The sequence below is a fragment of the Elgaria multicarinata genome, chromosome 1 (assembly GCF_023053635.1).
Source record: "Elgaria multicarinata webbii isolate HBS135686 ecotype San Diego chromosome 1, rElgMul1.1.pri, whole genome shotgun sequence".
Taxonomy (NCBI): domain Eukaryota; kingdom Metazoa; phylum Chordata; class Lepidosauria; order Squamata; family Anguidae; genus Elgaria; species Elgaria multicarinata.
Genome location: NC_086171.1, coordinates 216,305,127 through 216,328,734, shown reverse-complemented (window position 1 = coordinate 216,328,734; position 23,608 = coordinate 216,305,127). Strand labels below are relative to the sequence as shown.

Below are 23,608 nucleotides of genomic sequence, written 5' to 3'. Positions count from 1 at the left end.
GAATCACAATACCCAACGAACCAGGTAATCTCATTCTGCCGTCTTCAGTGATTCCAGGCCAAGCAAAGAAAAAAAGCCGAATGCAGAACAGATGCAAAATTCTGCATGCCAAAAATCTCAGCCTACATTTTTTTTAAAAAAAGGTTCTAGTCTTTATTTATTTATTTACTTACAATATTTATATACTGCTCCCCATTCAAAATTTCGGAGCAGCGTATAAGATAAAATAAAAACAGAATAAAACACCTTAAAACAGATTTTTTAAAAGAAGCAAAATGAACCGTGAACTGTGGCTGGTCATTAAGGGAAGGCTTCCTGGAACAATGATGTTTTCAGGAGGCGCTGAAAGGAGTACAAAGTTGGCGTCTGCCTGACTGCCAGAGGCAGGGAGTTCCGTAGGAGGGGGGGGCCACCACGCTGAAGGCTCTTCCCCTGGTGGACTCCAATCGGAGGATGGATCTAGGTGGAACCACCAGGAACAGGCCCTCGGGTGACCACAGTGACCGGGCAGGTTGGTAGGGCAGAAGGCTCTCTTGCTGGTATCCTGGTCCCAAGTTGTTTAGGGCTTTGTACACTAGTACTAGAACCTTAAACCTGGCCCGGTAGCGAATAGGCAGCCAGTGCAGTTCCCTCAGCAGAGGAGTTACATGCTGGAAAGAGGCAGCTCCAGATAACAGCTAGGCTGCAGCGTTCTGCACAAGCTCCAGCTTCCGGAACAGCTTCAAGGGCAGCCCCACATAGAGCGCATTGCAGTAATCCAATCTTGAGGTTACCAATGCCTGTACCACCATGGCCAAGCTGTCCCTGTCCAGGAGAGGCCGTAGTTGGCGGACCAGCCGAAGCTGGTAAAAGGCACTCCGAGCCGTGGCAGCTACTTGAGCCTCCAACAACAGAGATGGGTCTAAGAGTACCCCCAAACTACGAACCTGATCTTTCAGAGGCAGTGCAACCCCATCCAGAACAGGCAATGACAGCCTTATTTATTTAGAGTATTTTTATCCCGCACTTCAACCAAAAAGGCTTCTGGAGCGGCTTACAATAAATCAGTAAAGAAGACAGTCCCTGCCCTCAGGCTTACATTCTAAAAAAAAAAAAGTCATGACACACGAGGAAAAGGGGATGGGGAGGGAAGAGGAGGAAAAGGAAAAGAAATTAAGGAAACTGTTTAGCAGGACTGATAGGAAGGTCCTGCTCCCCCCTCTCATCTCCCAATGGAGGGGCAGACCAACATCTCCTTCTTCTTCCTCACAGGGTCAACATGACCGTTAGCCCTGCGGGGTGTATGTGTTTCCAACTGAAGCAGGCCCTGATGTTATGACAGTGGTACTGAATCTCAGGCCCGTAGGCCAAATCGAATTCTGGTCCCACCCCGTTTCCCCTAACTGCCAATAATTTCCTGGCTTTTGCAGCTTTTTTCTTCATTCTAAATGGGTGAAATGCCTCTCCTGAGGCCAAGGCACTGGCAGTAAGAGCGTTATGCGGAGTGCCTTCTACAAACTCCGGTTGGTGGCCCAGCTACGCCCCTATCTGGACAGGGATAACCTGGCTTCAGTTGTCCATGCTCTGGTAACCTCCAAGTTAGATTACTGCAATGCACTCTACGTAGGGCTGCCTTTGAAGACAGTTCAGAAGCTGCAGCTCGTGCAAAATGTAGCGGCCAGACTGATTTCGGGAAGCAGAAGATTCGACCATATAACACCTGCTCTGGTCCGCTTGCACTGGCTGCCTGTATGTTTCCGAGCCCAATTCAAGGTGCTGGTTTTGACCTATAAAGCCTTACACGCCTTGGGACCACAATACCCGATGGAACACCTCTCCCCTGACGTGAATATACCCGGTCACTACGTTCAACATCTAAGGTCCTCCTCCGGGTGCCTACTCCGAGAGAGGCTCGGAGTGTGCCAACGAGGGACAGGGCCTTTTCGGTGGTGGCCCCCAGACTACGGAATGATCTCTCTGACGAGGCTCGCCTGGCGCCAACGCTGCTATCTTTCCGGCGCCAGGTTAAGACTTTCCTCTTTGCCCAGGCATATGGCAGCACATCTTAATCACCCACATGTTTAGTTTTTTAACGGTTTTTAATGCTTTATGTGTGTATGTTCTGTGTTTTAGAATTTTAAATTTTGTATACTTGTTTTTATCTCAATTTTAGAATTTCTGTAAACCGCCCAGAGAGCCCTGGCTATGGGGGCGGTATATAAGTGCAATAAATAAATAAATAAATAAATAAATATGCTGCTCTGAAGCGAGGGCAGAAGACCCACGTCCCACCAACATCCCCAACGCATGGAGATGACTAGCAGCTCCCCTGTCCAAAGCCACCTACTAGTTGACACCACCTTCCGCCTTGGGATCAGCAACTATGGGGCCAAAACTGTCCCTGAAGGTGCTGAATCTGGCAGGGGGTCCACAGCTGCTCATCCGTGCACCAGAGAGAGAAGAGCAGAGAGTTGTGTGAAGCGTCTTGTCCGTGAGAAGGAAAGAGGGGTCGTTTTTTTATTCTCCAAACATGTATACACCCACCTTCCCCAGTGGAGGCTGGTGCCTCCAATATCAGTAGGGCCGTGCATCCGCTCCGGGTTTCAGCCAGAACCAATCAGAGCTCTAAAAGAGCCTCGCAGCTTTAGAGTTCTGACTGATTTGAAAACCGGAGCGGATTCACGGCCCCACTGACGTCGGAACCACCAGCCTCCACTAGCCTTTTCCAATCTGGGGCCCTCCAGATATTTTGGACTGTCCAACCCATGTGGAGGGCCCCAGCTTGGGGAAGGCTGGTATATGTCTTGGTTCCCTTGCTATCTCTGATATTTGTGGAGGGTGTCCCTCTTTCGTTTTACTGCTTTTGAACTCCACCTCCCCCCCATCCCCCAGTAGCTCTTAACCTTTTTTATGCAACATGTCGCTCACTTGCGTGTTTTGCTACCACAAAAGCGGGCTGTGGCCCCTGGCTTCCATGGCTGAGAGGCGGCTAGAAAAACCCACAAACCAGGATGGGTCTATTAGTGGCCATTAGCCATGCTATATCTGTCAATAGCTATTAGAATCATAGAATAGCAGAGTTGGAAGGGACCTCCAAGGCCATCGAGTCCAACCCCCTGCTCAGTGCAGGAATCCACCCTAAAGCATCCCTGACAGAGGGTTGTCCAGCTGCCTCTCGAAGGCCTCTAGTGTGGGAGAGCCCACAACCTCCCTAGGTAACTGATTCCATTGTCATACTGCTCTAACAGTCAGGAATTTTTTCCTGGTGTCCAGCTGGAATCTGGCTTCCTTCAACTTGAGCCCGTTATTCCGTGTCCTGCACTCTGGAAGGATTGACTACATCTATCTGGAACCACCATTCAGAGTCAGAGTATACGTCCGAATGTCCGTGACTGGGAGATACATCAAGGGGGAAACCTTCTCTCCTGCTTGTGGCTTCCCAGAGGTCCATCTGGCTGTCCAGGATGAAAAACAAGATGCTGGACTGGATGGACCTTTGGTCTGACTCAGCAGGACGATTGAGAGGTTCTTACCCATCCAGACTTCTCCAAACTGCCCTGCTCCCAATTTCTTCTCCAGCTTCAGGGAGTTCCGGGGGATTTCCCAAGCGTCCTTCTCCCAGGGTTGCTGAGGCTTCGGCGCGAGGCACGGGAAGGTCAGCGATTGGCACAGCCCGTCACTTTGGGCTGAAAGAGAGCCAGGAGGAGTACCCCAGTCAGGTGTTTCCACTATGCAGGACAGCTCAAAATGCAAGAGCAAGGCTGTATATCGCTGACCCTTTTAGATAACCGTGCTCCAAATGGACCCCAAACGTTGCTACATGGAAGGCGGCAGCCCCCGGACCACCAGGGGGAAAACTTTTTGCAACAGGTAGAGCCAGTAAAATACGAACACGGGAAGCTGACTTATAGCAAGTCAGATTATCAGTCCATCTTGCTCAGTATTGTCGACACTGACTGGCAGCAGCGGCTCTCCAGGGTTTCAGGCAGGATTCTTCCCTAGCCCTACCTGGAGATGCCATCGGGATCAAACCTTCTGGATGCAAAGTAGGGACTCTACCACTGAGCTATTCCCAGGATAGGCAGTGCTACTTGCTCACGGTGCTCAAGTTCTCCTTATGAAATAAAAAAGAGGACATAGCATGCTCAGGACCAGTGGAGTTGGCCAGTTGGGTCCTCCTGGCCCTTGGCCCACAGAGGCAGGAGGGGCCTGCTTAAAATAAGAAGCAGGTGGCTCACACCTTTCAGCTTAGAGGTGACCCTCACCAGGCAAGGACGAGGGACAACTGGAAGGGATTGCACTTTGTCCCATCAAACAACAGGTATTTGACCAACCCTCCTTTCCTTGTGAGAGGGTCTTCTCACTTGGGGGGGCACCTACTATATTGTAAGGCAGAGTGAGATGACCCGAAAGGAAGGACAGAAAACCACTAATGGCCTTTTATGGATGGATGGATGAATATTTATATATCACTTGATGTAATAAAATCTCTAAGCTGCCTTCAAAAATCAAGAGGCCAGGTAGTCCTGGAATCTTCTCAGTTTAGAATGGTTGGTGGAGTTTCTGTACCTTACAGTCCCCGCTTGGGTCGTGCTGTCTGGGTTCAATGGGAGTTGTGGATCCACACATTTGGAGGGGACCAGGTCACGGGGAGGCTGCCCTATACATTCCCACCCGCCAGCACCAAAGAGGAACACATCTAAGGCCTTCCAGTGCGTAACCGCCGGGCCAAAATCCCCTCCGAGCAAACCGTGGCCATCAAGTGAACGCATGCGCGACTCCCACTTTATCCCAGTCACAAAACTGTGGCAGGATGAAGACTTTTCAACGATGCAATTCCGGGTCTTTTGAATCGGATTTGCTTTTACACATAACGCGGGCTCCCCCACTTTCCAAATCACGTGGCGGCTTTTGGCGAGGGCGTGCAAGAGCCAGTGGTACACAACACAGACCCACAGCTCCAGGTTTTAGGGGGCCGTTGGGCAAGACCCCCCCCCAATGGGCCCCCTCCCTCAATGAATCTCCCGTCTCACCCCCATTGTCACCAGCCGCTGTTGTTCCTCACCCTCTTTTCTCATCATAGTTCCCACTTGCTTTGCTAGAGAGGCAGGACGCAGCTGCTTCTCAGACCATCACCTCCACTGTGTGGGCCAGAGTGAGGGGGCAGGAGAACTCGCAGTTTGCCACTGGGAAGAAGGGGAGCAACGCCGGGGGGTCTTGTCAGTAGGGACCCTCAACAAGTGCCCAGCCCTGCCTACACTTGACGCCAGCCCAGACCCCAAGGGGCCGGGGGTGGGGCTTGACCCGGCTTCCTTGCTTGCCTCAGCCCAACGGGGATGGCTTCTAACTCTGGAGCAAAGAGACAAAGAGGCTTCTCAGTGTCGATGCAGGATCGCCAGCGCAAGAACCCTGAGCCTTACCCTTGTAATGGCTGACCATCTCCTGCAGGGTGCTGAAGGTGCTCCGCGGGGAGATGTAGAAGCCGCCACTGTCCAGCGTCCGGATCTTGTAATGTTTCACCTTGTCCGCTTTGTTCTGGGGGTCAAAATCTCTCACGGACAGGGAGTAGCTCCCTGCGCCAGGAGGGAGAAAAGGGGGTTGAGAAGAAGGGCAGCGATTTCATCTGTTCCCCACCCCCCACCCCAAACCCTCCGCCAGGATTTCAGATCCAACCATTGGGCCACAGAATCATAGAATAGCAGAGTCGGAAGGGGCCTACAAGGCCATCGAGACCAACCCCCTGCTCAATGCAGGAATCCACCCTAAAGCCTCCCTGACAGATGGTTGTCCAGATGCCTCTTGAAGGCCTCTAGTGTGGGAGAGCCCACCACCTCCCTAGGGAACTGGTTCCTTTGTCGTACTGCTCTAACAGTCAGGAAGTTTTTCCTAATGTCCAGCCGGAATCTGGCTTCCTTTAACTTGAGCCCATTATTCTGTGTCCTGCACTCTGGGAGGATCGAGAAGAGATCCTGGCCCTCCTCTGTGTGACAACCTTTTAAGTATTTGAAGAGTGCTCTCATGTCTCCCCTCCATCTTCTCTTCTCCAGGCTAAACATGCCCAGTTCTTTCAGTCTCTCTTCATAGGGCTTTGTTTCCAGACCCCTTATCATCCTAGTTGCCATCCTCTGAACACGCTCCAGCTTGTCTGCGTCCTTCTTGAAGTGTGGAGCCCAGAACTGGACGCAATACTCTAGATGAGGCCTAGCCAGGGCCGAATAGAGAGGAACCAGGACCTCACGTGATTTGGAAGCTGTACTTCTATTAATGCAGCCCAAAAGAGCATTTGCCTTTCTTGCAGCCATATCGCACTGTTGGCTCCTATTCAGCTTGTGATCTACAACAATTCCAAGATCTTTCTCATTTGTAGTATTGCTGAGCCAAGTGTCCCCCATCTTGTAACTGTGCCTTTGGTTTCTATTCCCTAAATGTAGAACTTGGCATTTATCCCTATTGAATTTCATTCTGTTGTTTTCAGCCCAGCACTCCAGCCTATCAAGATCACTTTGAAGTTTGTTTCTGTCTTCCAGGGTATTAGCTATCCCACCCAATTTGGTGTCATCTGCAAATTTGATCAGCATTCCCTGCACCTCCTCGTCCAAATCATTAATAAAAATGTTGAAGAGCACTGGGCCCAGGACTGAGCCCAGCGGCACCCCACTCATTGCCGTGCAACCTACAAAGGCGCCGATTGTGGGTGGTGTGTTAAAGCATAAGAGGTCTTTGCGCTGCAGGCATTGCACCCGCTCACGTACAAGAACCCAACAGTGTTTTTTTTAATCAAGCAGCTGTCATTATGTGTGAACATTATGAGTCTAATTTCCCTGATGTGTGATTTTAATTCATTTTACATTCTTCTTCTTCTCTAATAATACAAAGAATTGCTTTCAAGGATCCTGTCTGCGGTCTTTTGACTCCGGCCTTTTCTGCACCTAAGGGCCTTCGGGGAGGGAGGGGGGACAATCCCGGACTTACTTGCTTCCAGGATCGTGCCTGAACATCTAACAGAAGCGTGACGTCCCGGGAGGGAGGAGAGACACCACACCCGCCATTTTTAAAAACAACAGCACAGGAGCCGCAGCGCACTTGCAGGTAAAACTGGGATAACCGAGGTCTCGGTTATCCTGGGAAAATGGAGGGATCATCCGTGCCTGCTCCTGGGATTATTTGGATGCACAGGGACGATCCTATGACGAGCTATGAGGGCTGTTGTGCTGTACGCTCATAAAGCTAGCCTGACGCTCTCAAGTGTGGAGAAGGACACTGCGTTGAAGAGAGAGTCAAGGGCCAGTCTGCATAGCTTCCTTACATTCTCCAGGTGCCTACTCCAAGGGAAGCTTGGAGGATGGCAACAAGGGAGAGGGCCTTTTCAGTGGCGGCCCCTCAATTGTGGAATTAACTCTCCAACAAGGCTCACCTGGTGACAACATTGTCATCTTTTTGGCGCCAAGTCAAGACTTTTCTCTTCTCCCAGGAATTTAACGGCATATGCTGAGCTTTTTTTTTTTTTTTAACTGACCCCAGAATAGTTGTTTTTAACTGGATAGCATCTGTTTTTATGCTTTTGTTTTTTAAATTTTGCATACTTGTTTTTAATGTTCACTGTTTTAATCTTTGTAAACCGGGGCCAGAGAACTTCGGCTATGGGGTGGTATATAAATGCAATAAATAAATAAATAAAAAAACGGGGAGGGAAGAGCATCTTTCCTAGCCTTATTCAGCCAATGGCCATGCTGGCTGGGGATGATGGGAGTTGTAGTCCAACACACCTGGAGGGAACCAGGCTGGGGAAGGCTAATTTTGGCCTTCACCCCAGGCAGCAAAATGTCCTAGGCTGGCTCTGGCTGCCCAATGAATCAAGACCAATTGGTGTAGAACTTTTTAAATGGCAAACCAAGGCAGGATCTATGCTACTGCTTTAAAGCGCTTTATAACTATTATTATTATTATTATTATTATTATTATTATTATTATTATTATTTATTTATTTATATAGCACCATCAGTGTACATGGTGCTGTACAGAGTAAAACAGTAAATAGCAAGACCCTGCCGCATAGGCTTACAATCTAATAAAATCATAGTAAAACAATAAGGAGGGGAAGAGAATGCAAACAGGTACAGGGTAGGGTAAGCAGGCACAGGGTAGGGTAAAACTAACAGTATAAAGTCAGAACAAAATCAAGTTTTAAAAGCTTTAGGAAAAAGAAAAGTTTTTAGTTGAGCTTTAAAAGCTGCGGTTGAACTTGTAGTTCTCAAATGTTCTGGAAGAGCGTTCCAGGCGTAAGGGGCAGCAGAAGAGAATGGACGAAGCCGAGCAAGGGAAGTAGAGGCCCTTGGGCAGGCGAGAAACATGGCATCAGAGGAGCGAAGAGCACGAGCGGGGCAATAGTGTGAGATGAGAGAGGAGAGATAGGAAGGAGCTAGACCGTGAAAAGCTTTGAAGGTTAACAGGAGAAGTTTATATTGGATTCTGTGGTGAATTGGAAGCCAATGAAGAGATTTCAGAAGCGGAGTAACATGGTCGGAGCGGCGAGCCAAGAAGATGATCTTTGCGGCAGAGTGGTGAACAGAAACCAACGGACTGATGTGAGAAGAAGGAAGGCCAGAGAGAAGAAGGTTGCAGTAGTCCAACCTTGAAACAGTTTTGACAACTGTTGGAGCCCAGGACACACTCCAGATACAGTTGCCAAAACTGTTATAAAGTGCTTTAAAGCAGTAGCGTAGATCTGGCCCAACTCAATGAACTGATTCCCGTCACACCCCTAATTTCAAATGGATTAAAATAATCAACCTAAATGGGCCTATGAATGCAGCAATCCTTTTGAAGAGGAGGGAAGCATACGTCCCTTGATTTTGAGATGATGCATATACGGGGCCGCAGGTATCGCCTGGGAAGAGGGATCCCCCTCCCATGTGAGGGAGATGGGAGAACTGCCTCTTATAAGCTGCTGCCAGCCACCCCCAGGGCTTCTGTCATTGGTTTTTAAAGCATTTTCATTGGGTTAAAAAGATATTCTCCCCCAACTGTGGAGAACAGATGGCGTGTAATTTTTAATGCAAATCATTTTTAGAAAATCCATTATCCCCAATTAATGGAGAGGAGGGTGTCTTTATCACTCGGCCAAAATGTTTTAAAACCACTTATTCTAATTGTTTGAATCTGCTTTGATTCTATGAAAACTTCTGCAGGGCTCTAAAACCTGTACCACCAGTTTGACCCAAGATCACAGTGTGTGTGTGTGTGTGTGTGTGTGAATGGAACCTGGGCAGCCAGAGCTCTGGGCACCACTACCCTGTTTCCTAAGGCGCCTGGCTGTTCGTGGGGAAGAGAGTCCACCTGGCACCTGCAGCCCAAAGGAGGACATTACCTCTGGTCGTTTCGCTGTCTCGGATCATGAAGGAGCCAATGACGTTTCCAGGAGCCAGTAACTGCCTCTCTGCATCCTTTCGGTTGATGCCTCTGAAAAACCACCTAAAAGGGCAATTGACAAAGAACAGCCAGATGAGCAAAGTTCCTTTTCTGCCTTTCCGTGCACAACACCCTCCCAAGGCCCCAGAATCCGGCTGGAAAAGTCACACCTGAGCATGAACCCTGCAAGTGTCTTTGCAGTTTCCAGGAAAGAATATTTGGCCACAGGTTCGCACTGCTACGGTCTTCAAGAGAAGAGGCAAACTTTTGTCTAGGACAGCCTTCCCCAAGCTTCGGATGTGTTGGATTACAATTCTCATCATCCCCCAACTAGCATGGCTCATGGGAATTGTAGACCAAAAGAGGGGAAAATGTGGCCACAAGCTTTTGTATAGCTAATAGCTCAAGCAGCTTCTTGAATGGGAGAGGGCCTTCTCGGTGGTGGCTCCCTGACTGTGGAATGATCTCCCCGATGAGGCTCGCCTGGCGCCAACATGGTTATCTTTTTGGCACCAGGTCAAGACTTTTCTCTTCTCCCAGGCATTTTAACAGCATTGTAACAGCAATGTTCTTGCTGTGAGCCCCTGCCAAAGGAAGTGAGGCAGGTGGCTACTAGAAGGAGGGCCTTCTCCGCTGTGGCACCCCAGTTGTGGAATGAGCTCCCCAGAGAGGTCCGCCTGGCGCCTACACTGTACTCCTTTCATCACCAGCTGAAGACCTTTTTATTCTCTCAGTATTTTAACATTTAATTTTAACTTAAATTTAAATTTTACTGTTCTAACTCTGTATTTTAATCTTATATCAATTTTTGCTGCATGGTTTTATCCTGGTTGTGCTTTTTATACTGTATTTTGTATTGGTGTTTTTAAACTGTTGGTTGTTTTATTATGGTTTAAATTTTTGTGAACCGCCCAGAGAGCTTCAGCTATTAGGCGGTATAAAAATGTAATAAATAAATAAATAAATAAATAAATAAATAAATGGGCATTGATTGCTAGAGGATCCTTGCTGAAATTGGAACTGATGGCCTTGGATAGCTGGTGGCTACTAGCCTTTGAGCATACACACACCACCTGCTTGGATGTTCGTGTGGCGCAGCGTGGTAAGTGGCAGTTACTGCAGCCGAAACTCTCCCCACGGCCTGAGTTTGATCCCAGCGGAAGCTGGTTTCAGTCAGCCGGCTCGGGTCGACTCAGCCTTCCATCCTCCCGAGGTCGGTAAAATGAGTACCCAGTTAGCTGGGGGAAAGGGAATAACGACTGGGGAAGGCAACGGCAAACCACCCCGCTATAAGGTCTGCCAAGAAAACGTCAGCGAAAGCTGGCGTCCCTCCAAGAGTCAGTAATGACTCAGTGCTTGCACGAGAGGTTCCTTTCCTTTCTTTCCTTAGGGACACAAATAATTGTGATATGCAGGAATACCTGGTGAGCATTCCTGAGTGATTGAGGAGCCCACAGGTAATCAGTGAAAGGTGCCTTAAGCCAGTCCATCTGGCTCAGTATTGTCTACACAGCCCTCCGTAGCCTGGAGCCCTCCAGAGGTTTAGGACTACCACTGGTCATGCTGGCAGGGGCTGATGAGAATTGAAGTCCATTTTGTAAAATCCGTCCCATCTGCATTTCAAAGATTGTCAGGTGCCTTTTCGTTCCACTGTCCGCTTGTTGGTGGCATTGCATTTTTTCCATTTCCCTGAATTTGCGCAAGTTCACATTTGTGCAAATTTTGCACTTGAGAAAATGTGCAAATGCCCCCGAAATGCGCTTTTTAGACGGTGCTTCCCCCCCCCCCCCCCGCTTTCATGTATTTCTCAGCAACTAACTTTGGATAAAATTCCAGAAAATAATAATAAACACACACACACACACCAAAAAACCAACCTGCAAGTCTGAGATCCCAGTGATATAGGGAGGGATACAAATGTTTAAATAAATAAACAAACAAAGGTCTGTGGAATCTGTGCAACTTGGGAAAAGTCATTTCCTCCGTGGAATCCGTGGCTCGGATTCATAAAAAGCTGAACTCATTTGATTCTGTTGCAGATTTCTCTGACCTACTTCAGAGTCTCAGAGAGGGTTTCTTTCCCAGCCCATCTGAGGATGGTGGTGACTGAACCTGGGGCTTTCTGCATGCAAAGTGTGAGGTCTAGCACTGTGCTATGGTCCTTCCTGGGTTCGCAAAGGCCGTTTCTACGCCTGCCTTTTTTCCAGAGATTGTCCCAGGATCATCCCTGTGCATCCAAATGCCTGGAGGCTGTAATGGGCTGGATGAGGGCCAATAAACTGAAGCTGAATCCTGATAAGACGGAAGCTCTGTGGATTGGTGGTTCCCGAGTCCGGGAATTGGGTAAGCGGCCTGTTCTGGATGAGGTGGTGCTCCCTCTGAAGGAGCAGGTACGTAGCTTGGGAGTACTCCTAGATCCATCATTATCATTGGAAGCCCAGGTGGATTCTGTGGCATGGAGCTACGGCTGATCCACCAGCTACGGCCTTTCCTGGACAGGGACAACCTAGCCACAGTAGTGCATGCACTGGTAACTTCCCGATTAGACTACTGCAATGCACTCTACGTGGGGCTGCCCTTGAAGACGATGCAGAAATTGCAGCTAGTGCAAAAACGCAGCAGCTAGACTGCTGGCAGGTACATCTTACAGAGCCCACATAACACCGGTTTTAAAGGAACTGCACCGGCTGCCTATATGCTTCCGGTCGGAATTCAAGGTGCTGGTAATGACGTTTAAAGCCCTAGACGGCTTGGGACCTCGATACTTGAGAGAGCACCTCTCCTTATATATGCCTGCCCGAGACCTTAGATCTGTTGGAGGAGCCCTTCTCCGCATCCCACCAGCGCAACACATTCACTATGATGAGACAAGGGAGAAGGCCTTCTCTGTGGAATGCCCTCCCCTTGGAACACTGATTTCATTTCGACGCCAAGTAAAAACATGACTTTTTAACAAAGCCTTTGATGGTTAAACTCACTGGCACATCATTTTAACTGTTTTAACTGCATCTATTGCTTTTAAATTATATATTGTTTTAACTTGGATTATGGTTTAATTTGCTTTTAACTGTGTATATTTATTGTTTTATACTGTATGTTTTTATCTGTATGCCGCCCTGAGAACTTATTGATATAGGGCGGGATATACATGTTTTAAATAAATAAATGACACACAGGGGATCCCAGGAGCAGGCAGGGACGATCCCTCCATTTTCCTGGGATAATCCTTAGGTGTAGAAAGGGCCAAAGGACACAAGAAAGTACATTAGACTCTCCCAGAAGATCAGAAAAAAAGGAGAGACAAGTTCTCAGGATGCAAAAGATGTTTTTATTTCAAAGCCCGACGCGTCGGGCTTTGAAATAAAAGCATCTTTTGCATCCTGAGAACTTGTTTCTCCCTTTTGTCTGACCTGACTTGGATATTCTCCACCTTTTGGGTTTTTTTTTTTACTCTCCCAGAAGGCCAGATAAGCAGAGGAAGCACAACAGCTATCCAGGAAAGCCCAAGGACACAACTGCTGAGCAGAGAAGATGGGTCCCCTGTTCCACTGCTGCGGGGCAGACTCACTCCTCTGTCTCCAACGAGTTGACCTTGGCGACGTAGTTGCTAGGAATGTAGCCCTCTTCCCCAGTTGTCAATGCCTTGGCTCTCCACCACTCGCCTGAGCTGGAGAGAAAGAGAGAGAGAGAGAGAGAGAGAGAGAGAGAGAGAGAGAGAGAGAGAGAGTCAGCACATTTCAGTCTCCAGTGGCAACATCTGCATGCCAAATCCAAAGAAGGGCATATAGAGAGGTGCTCATTGGCTCCTGAGTCCTTTGCTCTTGGGCCACAGCTAGACCTAAGGTTTATTCCTGGATCATCCAGAGGTCAAACTTGTTCATCTAGGTGACACACAGGGGATCCAGTGCTCAGGCAGGCGTGAACCCTGGATGATCCCAGGATAAACCTTAGGTCTAGCTGTGGCCTTAGTTTCCCAAAGCCCAAACCTATTCTTGACATGATATAAGTCTATTGACATGGATGTACATAACAAGCTTAATATCAGCCAACACTGTGATGTGGCTGCAAAAAAAGCAAATGCTATCTTTGGCTGCATACATAAAAGTACAGCTTCCAAATCGCGTAAGGTACTGGTTCCCCTCTATTTGGCACTGGTTAGACCTCATCTAGAGTATTGCGTCCAGTTCTGGGCTCCACAATTCAAGAAGGACACAGACAAGCTGGAGCGTGTTCAGAGGAGGGCAACCAGGATGATCAGGGGTCTGGAAACAAAGCCCTATGAAGAGAGACTGAAAGAACTGGGCAGGTTTAGCCTGGAGAAGAGAAGATGGAGGGGAGACATGATAGCCCTCTTCAAATACTTAAAAGGTTGTCACACAGAGGAGGGCCAGGATCTCTTCTCCATCCTCCCAGAGTGCAGGACACGGAATAACGGGCTCAAGTTAAAGGAAGCCAGATTCTGGCTGGACATCAGGAAAAACTTCCTGACTGTTAGAGCAGTACCACAATGGAACCTGTTACCTAGTTTGGTTGTGGGCTCTCCACCCTAGAGGCCTTCCAGAGGCAGCTGGACAACCACCTGTCAGGGATGCTTTAGGGTGGATTCCTGCATTGAGCAGGGGATTGGACCAATGGCCTTATAAGCCCCTTCCAACTCTACTGTTCTATGATTCTATGAAAGGTGGTCACAGAAAGGAGGGCCTGGATCTCTTCTCGATCATCCCAGAGTGCAGGACACGGAATAATAGGCTCAACTTACAGGAAGCCAGATTCCGGCTGGTGATCAGGAAAAACTTCCTGACCTTAGAGCAGTATGTCAATGACCTAGGGAGGTCGTTGGCTCTCCCACACTAGCGGCCTTCAAGAGGCAGCTGGACAACCATCTGTCAGGGATGCTTTTAGGTGGATTCCTGCATTCAGCAGGGGGTTGGACTCAATAGTCTTATAGACCCCTTCCAACTCTATTATTCTATGATTATATGTGATTTTTTTTTTTACTACAGTGCACGGTTAAACTGTGGAATTCACTTCCACAAGATGTAGCGATGGCCACCAATGGCATACATAAGGTTGTCCCACAAACCGAATTGTATTGTTTTAGATATTTATATACCATCCTATAACCAACGTGTCAGCTAAACTTACATAAGAATAAAAGCAAATTAATAATACATATTGCTCATTGTGTTTCGGGGTGGGGGCAAAGTAGGGTAAATGTCTCTTGGACTTCCAACATTGTGCTTCCGCATCAAACTAAAAGCAGGCAAAAACACCCCTGCAGAGTTGTCCCAAGACTTACTGGGACTCAGCGTGAGTCAACCAGGTACCCACAGAAAAACGGCTGCAATCCTCAGTTCCTATATCATCTCCATCGTTCAAGGAACAGAGGCCCTGGAAGGGCCTGTTATTTATTATTAATTAATTAATTAATTAATTAATTACATTTTTATACTGCCCATCAGCTGAAGTTCTCTGGGCAGTGCACAATTAAAAAAAAACATAAACTATAACAAGTACAAATTTAAAACGTTAAACAGTTTAAAAGGCAATATAAAACCAGCTACATTAAAGACCAGGGAAAGTCTGTGTAAAAATCTATGTCTTCAGGAGGCATTTAAAAGATATTACATTTCCCGCCTTCCAAACAGCATGAGGGGAGGGTCTTCCAGAGGGTGGGTGCCACCACAGAGAAGGCCCTGCTGCCGAGGTCCTTCATGGCAGCGTTCCGTTCATCTCGGAATGGCCAGAAGGACCTCCTCTGAGGATCGTAGTTGTTGTCTGGGTGTATATAAAGGAAGGAGGTCTGCTAGTTACTTACTCCTCCAGCACTTTCAGGTGTTCACCCTTCTGAAAGCTCAAGTCCTCCTTGTTTATGGCTTCATAGTCGTACAGGGCCAGCACAATGAAGTCCTCCGGTCCTGTGGGAACGAACAAGGGAGCTTGTATTCACACAACCTCAACATTTTGGCAGAAACCAAGGACCAACCTAGCTTCACCACCAGGGGCCACATCTGCAGGACTGAGAAGGAGCAAAGGTGCTACAGGACATCTCAGTTCAGGGAAAGGGGCTTTGAGAGGGTGGAGAGGCAACCAGGCAGCATGCCTTCACGGGCAAGCAAGAAGCACCCTTCCCTCTCCTCCTTCTCTACCCAAAATTGGCCCCTATGAAAGCTATTTTTCCTTTTTTTAAAAAAAAATAGCCATTAAAGTTGGGTTACCTGCATTTGGATATAATGTGGAAACAAAGCCCTATGAGGAGAGACTGAAAGAAACGGGCATGTTTAGCCTGGAGAAGAGAAGATGGAGGGGAGACATGAGAGCACTCTTCAAAGACTTAAAAGGTTGTCCCACAGAGGAGGGCCAGGATCTCTTCTCGATCCTCCCAGAGTGCAGGACACGGAATAACGGGCTCAAGTTAAAGGAGCCAGATTCCGGCTGGACATCAGGAAAAACTTCCTGACTGTTAGAGCAGTATGACAATGGAACCAGTTACCTAAGGCAGTGGTGGGCTCTCCCCACCTCAAGAGGCAGCTGGACATCCACCTGTTAGGGATGCTTTAGGGTGGATTCCTGCCTTGAGCAGGGGGTTGGACTCAATGGCTTTGTAGACCCCTTCCAACTCTACTAGGAGTGCTTCGGCTATTGGGCGGTATAAAAATGTAATAAATAAATAAATAAATAAATACTATTCTATGATTCTATGGTCATGTCTACACCAGCCCGATGGTCCGAGCTGGTAACGGCCAAGTCGTTGTGTGTCCAAATGACACACAGGGACTCCTGGGGGCAGGTGGCGACAAGCACAGGTTTCCCCAGGGATAAAAAAACCCCTGGGGAAACCCAATTCTTCCCACAAACTCGGGATCATCCTGGGATTGCGGGAGTTGTGTGGCTGCCTGCCCCTGCTTCGTCCCGCCTCCTCACGAGTAAATGCAAGAAGGTGGGAAACGGGTATGGGGTATAGAGCTCTTGGGGTGCTCCGTGCCCATCAGGTGGGGGGAGTGGGAGCAGGTTTGGGGTTTTTTTGGAACTCACTACCATCTTGTGGTAGTGAGTTCCATAATTTAACTATGTTGATCAGGAAGCTGCGTTGGTCTGTGTAGGAAGTCAAGGTCTTTGACATAGTCCTGGGCCATGAGCATGTGAACCTGCCTTTTGCCCAATCAGACGCTACATACCATCAGGTTTGGGAGGTTTGGGAGGCTTGATAGGTTTGATAGGCTTGTTAACTTTGTTTCCCTGGAAGTCAAGACAAAAGAATTGCTTGTTAACCCAACAACAACAACAACAAAAACCAATACATCATATTAAAACCTTTCCCACAAGCAAAGAGGAAACACAGAAACCCTGGACCAGCTTTGGCCACACTGGTGGGGAATGCTAGGAGGTGTAGTTCCACACTAGAGGCCTTCAAGAGGCAGCTGGACAACCCTCTGTCAGGGATGCTTTAGGGTGGATTCCTGCCTTGAGCAGGGGGTTGGACTCGATGGCCTTGTAGGCCCCTTCCAACTCTGCCATTCTATGATTCTAATTAAACCAGGGATGCAGTGGCTGAAGTTACAGGAAGCCAGATTCTGGCTGGACATCAGGAAAAACTTCCTGACTGTCTGAGCAGTACAACAATGGAACCAGTGACCTAGGCTCTCCCACACTGGAGGCCTTCAAGAGGCAGCTGGACAGCCATCTGTCAGGGATGCTTTAGGGTGGATTCCTGCATTGAGCAGGGGGTTGGACTCGATGGCCTTGTAGGCCCCTTCCAACTCTGCTATTCTATGATTCAACCTGGAGGGTACCAGGTTGGGGAAGGCTGTCCTAGACTCTGTGGATTATGCTACGCAATCAGAAACCACCCACAATTCCATTAATGGGCAGCTCCTGATCGTTGGCACTCAGTTAAGTACCACTCCTTAACTTCCCTTGATTCTGGCAATGAATTCCCCAGCCTTTGGACTTACCATTTTGAACCTGAATCCTGTGGGGTCACCCACATAACGTCCCTGGAGACTGGAGTTCGAATTGGTTCGTGATATCTTTCCACGAAGGCCAACTTCTTTGGATTTTATGCAGCCCATACTAGGAGGAAAGAGCAAAGAGAGAGACAGTCCTTAAATCCAGGTTCTGGTGGTGGGTGAAAAAGAAACTATTCCTGGCATGTTCATCTCATCCCTAACTCTTTCTCCTGTACAATCCTACCCACACACTCTGGTCCTCTGGGAAGAATCTACTTCAGTCAGTCAAGGTTAGGCTGACGGGTATTACCCAGAGCACCTTTTCTTCTGCTGCTCCCAGACTGTGGAATGGCCTGCCAGAGGAAACTCATCAACTTAACAGTCTATTAGCATTCCAGAAAGCTATAAAGACTGATCTCTTCCGGCAGGCCTATCCAGGGGAATTTTTCAAGAGAGAACACTAAATAGAAGTATAGCTTAATAGAAGTATAGCTCCCAAATCACGTGAGGTACTGGTTCCTCTCTATTCAGCCCTGGTTAGGCCTCATCTGGAGTATTGCGTCCAGTTCTGGGCTCCACAATTCAAGAAGGACGCAGACAAGCTGGAGTGTGTTCAGAGGAGGGCAACCAGGATGATCAGGGGTCTGGAAACAAAGCCCTATGAAGAGAGACTGAAACAACTGGACATGTTTAGCCTGGAGAAGAGGAGACTGAGGGGAGACATGAGAGCACTATTCAAATACTTAAAAGGTTGTCACACAGAGCAGGGCCAGGATCTCTTCTCGATCCTCCCAGAGTGCAGGACACGGAATAACGGGCTCAAGTTAAAGGAAGCCAGATTCCAGCTGGACATCAGGAAAAACTTCCTGACTGTTAGAGCAGTATGACAATAGAATCAGTGACCTAGGGAGGTTGTGGGCTCTCCCACACTAGAGGCCTTCAAGAGGCAGCTGGACAACCATCTGTCCAGGATGCTTTAGGGTGGATTCCTGCCTTGAGCAGGGGCTTGGACTCGATGGCCTTGTAGGCCCCTTCCAACTCTGCTATTCTATGATTCTATGATTCTATGAAATGAGATGGAGCCCTGTTAATCATCATCATTATCATCTTTTATTTCTTACCCGCCTCTCCATTCTGATCGAGGCAGGAACAGTAAATATAAAATACATAAAACTGAATTAAAACATAATATACATTGTTAAAAACATGCTAAAAACATGAGGAAGGGTGTGTTCAGGCTTTAGGGTTTGTGTTCCAAAAGCAAAAACCCATCAGCAAACATCCAAAGGAGAAATAAAATGGGATAACAGCAACGCGCTACAGGAGAGGTGTACAGAGGCTTGGGGCGTACAAGCGCACAGGTGTAAGTTTGCAAGCTTTCATACGCTATGGAAACGAAGTGGGACAATTCGAGGGAAAACCAGGACAAACGTGTAGGTGTGATGAAGTTTTCACTTAACGCTGGCTTCAGTGCATGGCTGAAGTGAAATTTAAACTAATGACTTCCTAATTCACACATTTAGGTAGCGTTCTGTGACAGCTGTCAAGTTCTTCTCCCCCACTTCCTGCAAACCCCGAAGTTGTCCCCAAATGTCTCATCACTCAAACCAGGCTCTCATTTAGACATCTCATTTATCACAGCCTGCCACCAGCCAGAGGGGAAGCAAGCGGTTGCAACAGACACTAGCTGGCCACCGACCGATTAAATTCTGCAGGCATGTTTTTTTACAGACAATGGCCATCAGCTGCAGAGTTTGTAACCTCATGCCGGCAAACCCGTAGTGCAGGAACCTGAGTTTCAGAGATGGTACGGTATCGAATTTGCATCTAACCACAAATACATTTTCTTATCTCCTTGTAACCAAAATAATAACGTTTGAAAGTTTCAAATTCACGCTCCATCCATGCTGTGAAATCATCATTAGCATAGGCAAAGCAATATTAAAAACAAAATAAAAGCACCTTCCAACAAAGAATTGTCTCAGAGGAAACACAGAATGTACTCATGGGAAGTTGGTGCTTTTTTTAATCATAAATGAAAAAAGGATCCCCCCCTCATAAATGAGCAGAGTTGCCATCATTTCAATTTTTACCAAGCAAGTGCAGAATCTGGGATCTGAAATCTAGCTCCCAGCATACAGAAAGTTAGCACTTCAGGCTTCTCTCCAATGCCTTATAGTTTTCTATACAGGGAGGTCTTTGCTGTACTTACTTTTAAGAAATGCAGGGAAGCATTCAGTCATGTGATCCTACATCCTGAAGTGGTACCGTCTATCAAGACTTATACCACATGATCAAAATCCTGGTAGCCTTTGTTTACCCAAACAGGAGATATGGTCTTAGGGGTAACAGCTTTGAAGTTTGATCGAGTAAATAAAGTGTACAGTGACATATAAGGAGTTCTGAGGAGTTTCAACCACATGGACATCCAGCTGGACATCAGGAAAAACTTCCTGACTGTTAGAGCAGTACGACAATGGAACCAGTTGCCTGGTGAGGTTGTGGGCTCTCCCACACTAGAGGCCTTCAAGAGGCAGCTGGACAACCATCTGTCAGGGATGCTTTAGGGGGGATTCCTGCATTGAGCAGGGGGTTGGACTCGATGACCTTGGAGGCCCCTTCCAACTCTGCTATTCTATGATTCTATGATTCTATGTGCAACGTAATCCTATGGATGTTTACTCAGAAGCAAGTCCCACTGTGTTGAATGGGGATTATTCCCATGTACATGTGCACAGGATTGCTGCCACAATAATTCAAGGTCAGTATTATTTCCCAGCATGCTTGCATGCCTGAGGCTTCTATATCATCCAAGAGAACACTCAGGTTCACGTGACTCATAGAATAGTAGAGTTGGAATGGGCCTATAAGGCCATTGAGTCCAACCCCCTGCTAGATGCAGGAATCCACCCTAAAGCATCCCTGACAGGTGGTTGTCCAGCTGCCTCTTGAAGGCCTCTAGTGTGGGAGAGCCCACCACCTCCCTAGGTAACCGATTCCATTGTCGTACTGCTCTAACAGTCAGGAAGTTTTTCCTGATGTCCAGCTGGAATCTGCTTTCCTGCAACTTGAGCCCGTTATTCCGTGTCCTGCACTCTGGGAGGATCGAGAAGAGATCCTGGCCCTCCTCTGTGTGACAACCTTTCAATTATTTGAAGAGTGCTCTCATGTCTCCCCTCAATCTTCTCTTCTCCAGGCTAAACATGCCCAGTTCTTTCAGTCTCTCTTCAGAGGGCTTTGTTTCCAGATCCCTGATCATCCTGGTTGCCCTCCTCTGAACACGCTCCAGCTTGTCTACATCCTTCTTGAATTGTGGAGCCCAGAACTGGACGCAATACTCTAGATGAGGCCTAACCAGGGCCGAATAGAGAGGAACCAGTACCTCACATGATTTGGAAGCTATACTTCTATGAATGCAGCCCAAAATAGCATTGGCCTTTCTTGCAGCCATATCGCACTGTTGGCTCCTATTCAGCTTGTGATCTACAACAATTCCGAGATCCTTCTCGTTTGTAGTATTGCTGAGCCAGTTGCTAGGGGTGCTTGAGGAAGTTGTTCAGTTCATGTTCGACATGAGAACATCCTTACTGTTCATACTTCTCCAAATCATTGTGGGGGCTCTTAAAACACTCAGCACTGTTAGCAAGGTGGTCCCAAAGCTGCCCTTTAGACACATTGAGCATTGAGCTGGGGGTTGGACTCGATGGCCTTGTAGGCCCCTCCCAACTCTGCTATTCTATGATTCTATGTACTCTAGGCTGCACACTCCGTCCATATGGGGCACTGGCCCAGTGGATCAGTGGAGCATCATTGTCACTGGGCATCCCAGAACACATCTGAGGTTCCCTTGTGGCTGCACACTGCAGGGGAAGGCAGTGGACAAGCAGTCTTCAGGGGAATTGGCCCATCATTTGTGATCCTTGAGTATAATTAATTTTGACACCCTATAACTACAGCTTTTGGGGTGTAAAGTGTGCATCTAAACTCAGAAAAAAAGTCTGTTTTATTGTAAAATTTGCACATTTACTTTCAAAACAATTTTTCTTAAGGAGGCTTATTTATTACGTTGAGATCCTACCTTCCCACCAAGGGAGCTCAAGGTGAAGGGAAGGACAGTAACTCACCAATAGAGTTCCTGCTTTGTATGCAGAAGGTCCCAGGTTCAATCCCTGGGTTTTCCAGGTAAGGCTAACAAAGCTCCTACCTGAAACCCTGGAGAGCCGCTGCTGCCAGTCAGTGTCGACAATACTGGGCTAGATGGACCTAAGGGCCTGACTCAGAATAAGGCAGCTTCCTATGTTCCTGTGACTGACAGCTTTATCACACCAGCGTTATACTGTGCAATCACTGCGAATTGCATGCAAAGGACTCAGAAGTTTCCCACCTTATATTCTGCTTTGATTGTGAAGCACTCCCAGGCATCCTGCCTTAATTGTGCAATAAAGCCAAAAGATACGCCGTATTTAGCCCCTACTTTTTGAGCATATCTTCCGAGCCGCCGCTGGGGCACAGGAGCAGGATTTTAAACAAATGCTTACATCTGCGTAAGCTTTAAAGATAAAGACACCAAAACTGGCACAGTAATAGATATTAGGGAGAGCTTTAAGCATACCAACTTTGAATTGAATTGGGTCATCCGTTGATTTTGTATGATTTTTTACATTTCCCCCCTTCAACTCACTTCCTGGTATGCAAAGGATCGCTGTCACCCGGTAGCAACAACAACAACAACTACGAAAGCTTAGCACTGTGGGGATAATCCGAGGGAAGCAGGGACGTGGGATGAAGCTTTGAATGCGCCTCCATACAAAGGACAAACATCTCCCTGCATATAGAAAAGCTAGCATATCAAGAAGAAGGCCAGGCTAACCCTTTCCCTTCTGGCATGCTATTTTTCTATGCGGAAGGATATTTTTTAAAATACAGAGCAATGCATATACTGCCTCGGGATAAGAGAGCTTCCTAAGTTTGGGCATGCAGTAAAAAAATAGTTGCACAAAGTAACATGCATTTGGGTGGCTGGCTGGTGCGTGCAGGTGAGTGGTCGCGGTTTGGGAACGCGCCCCACAGTTGAGGGAAATGCAATGCTTTCCACTCATCGGCGTTCCTGGTGCGCCTTTGTCCCGTTCCCCACCCTACTCTCCACTCAGCCTGAGCAAGACTTTGCATAATCAGCTGCTCATTCTTTCCCTCCCCATCTCCACCGCCTGCACCGCCCCACGGTTGGACCCAAAGGGCTTCCAAAAGAGAGAGGCATGAACTGAACGCCAGCCGGCCTGACAAGCCACCCTTGGGGGAGAAGGCCAGAGGCGGCAGGCTGGGCCACTACCCGAAGAACAGAGAGGAGCCCTGCTTCTCGAAGAGAGATGGCTCACCCTGATCCCGCTGACATATTTACGAGGACTCCTAATCGAATACCTGAAACATCCCTCGTCTTAACGGCTTCCCGTGTTGTCTTTTCGTCCTATAAGGAAGAACTTGAGGGTACACTTACAAGCAAAACTTCAGGGGATCTCAAAGGCTTTGTTCTTCACTGCAAACCAGAGTCCAGAGGGAAGGGCTGTGTAGTTCAGTGGGTAGAGCCCCTGTTTTGCATGCAGTAACTCCCAGATTCGATCTCCAGCCTCTCCAAACGGGGCTGGGAAAATCCTGCCTTGAAACCTTGGAGAGCTTCTGCCAGCCAGGGTCAACAGCAGTGGGCAAAACAGGTCAAGGCTCTGAATTCAGCATACGGCAGCTTCCTCTGACGTACGGGGTTCTTGCCCTTGCAACGTTCTGTCCTCACAAGAGCCCTACGAGGTAGGCGAAGCGGCAAGATCATGGCTGGTCAATGTTCACCCGCAACCTTCATAGCTGAGCGGGGATCTGAGTCTGTGTCACTCCTGACCGAGTCTGGCACTCTGACCGCTACACCGCCCTGACGCTGATCAAGCAGAAGTTTTGGATGCAACATGGGAAGTGGGGGGGGGGGCATTTGGCATCAGTTCTTCAATTCGAAAATTCTCAAGGGGGGGGAGTAGGGGTTTCCCTTATAGCTATTTCCTCATGAAGCGTCACCAACTCAGTAGCCGCACAGCTAGAAGAGGAGACAGTGGTGAAAGGCCGTTTCCTTCCGCCCTGACGCGATCCCCTCAAGAAATTAACAAGCAAAAAGCAGAAGGAGCTTTTTGCCTGGGGGACAGGGGATTACGAGAAGTGACCGATATCGCTGACCCAAGGTGGCTCGTGGAGGCAGCACTGTGAGAGACATTTCATTTCCCTCAGCGCAGGGA

The 23,608-nt window shown here is 48.1% G+C and overlaps 1 protein-coding gene across 2 annotated transcripts in view; it reads right to left on the bottom strand.

Annotated features, from left to right (window-relative positions):
• Nucleotides 1-23,608, bottom strand: part of HCK (HCK proto-oncogene, Src family tyrosine kinase) — a 47,884-nt gene that overhangs the window by 8,832 nt on the left and 15,444 nt on the right. Inside the window, exons 1-8 of one of the 2 annotated variants that reach the window (XM_063147457.1) lie at nt 22,831-23,101; nt 17,343-17,460; nt 16,566-16,626; nt 15,206-15,305; nt 12,956-13,054; nt 9,347-9,450; nt 5,400-5,552; nt 3,513-3,665 (exon numbers count right to left, since the gene is read on the bottom strand). In XM_063147457.1, coding sequence (XP_063003527.1) covers nt 3,513-3,665; nt 5,400-5,552; nt 9,347-9,450; nt 12,956-13,054; nt 15,206-15,305; nt 16,566-16,626; nt 17,343-17,459 — 787 coding nt within the window. In that variant the 5' untranslated portion in view covers nt 17,460; nt 22,831-23,101. Of the gene's footprint in view, nt 1-3,512; nt 3,666-5,399; nt 5,553-9,346; nt 9,451-12,955; nt 13,055-15,205; nt 15,306-16,565; nt 16,627-17,342; nt 17,461-22,830; nt 23,102-23,608 lie in introns of those variants that run through there. The other variant, XM_063147458.1, reaches the window with a different exon arrangement.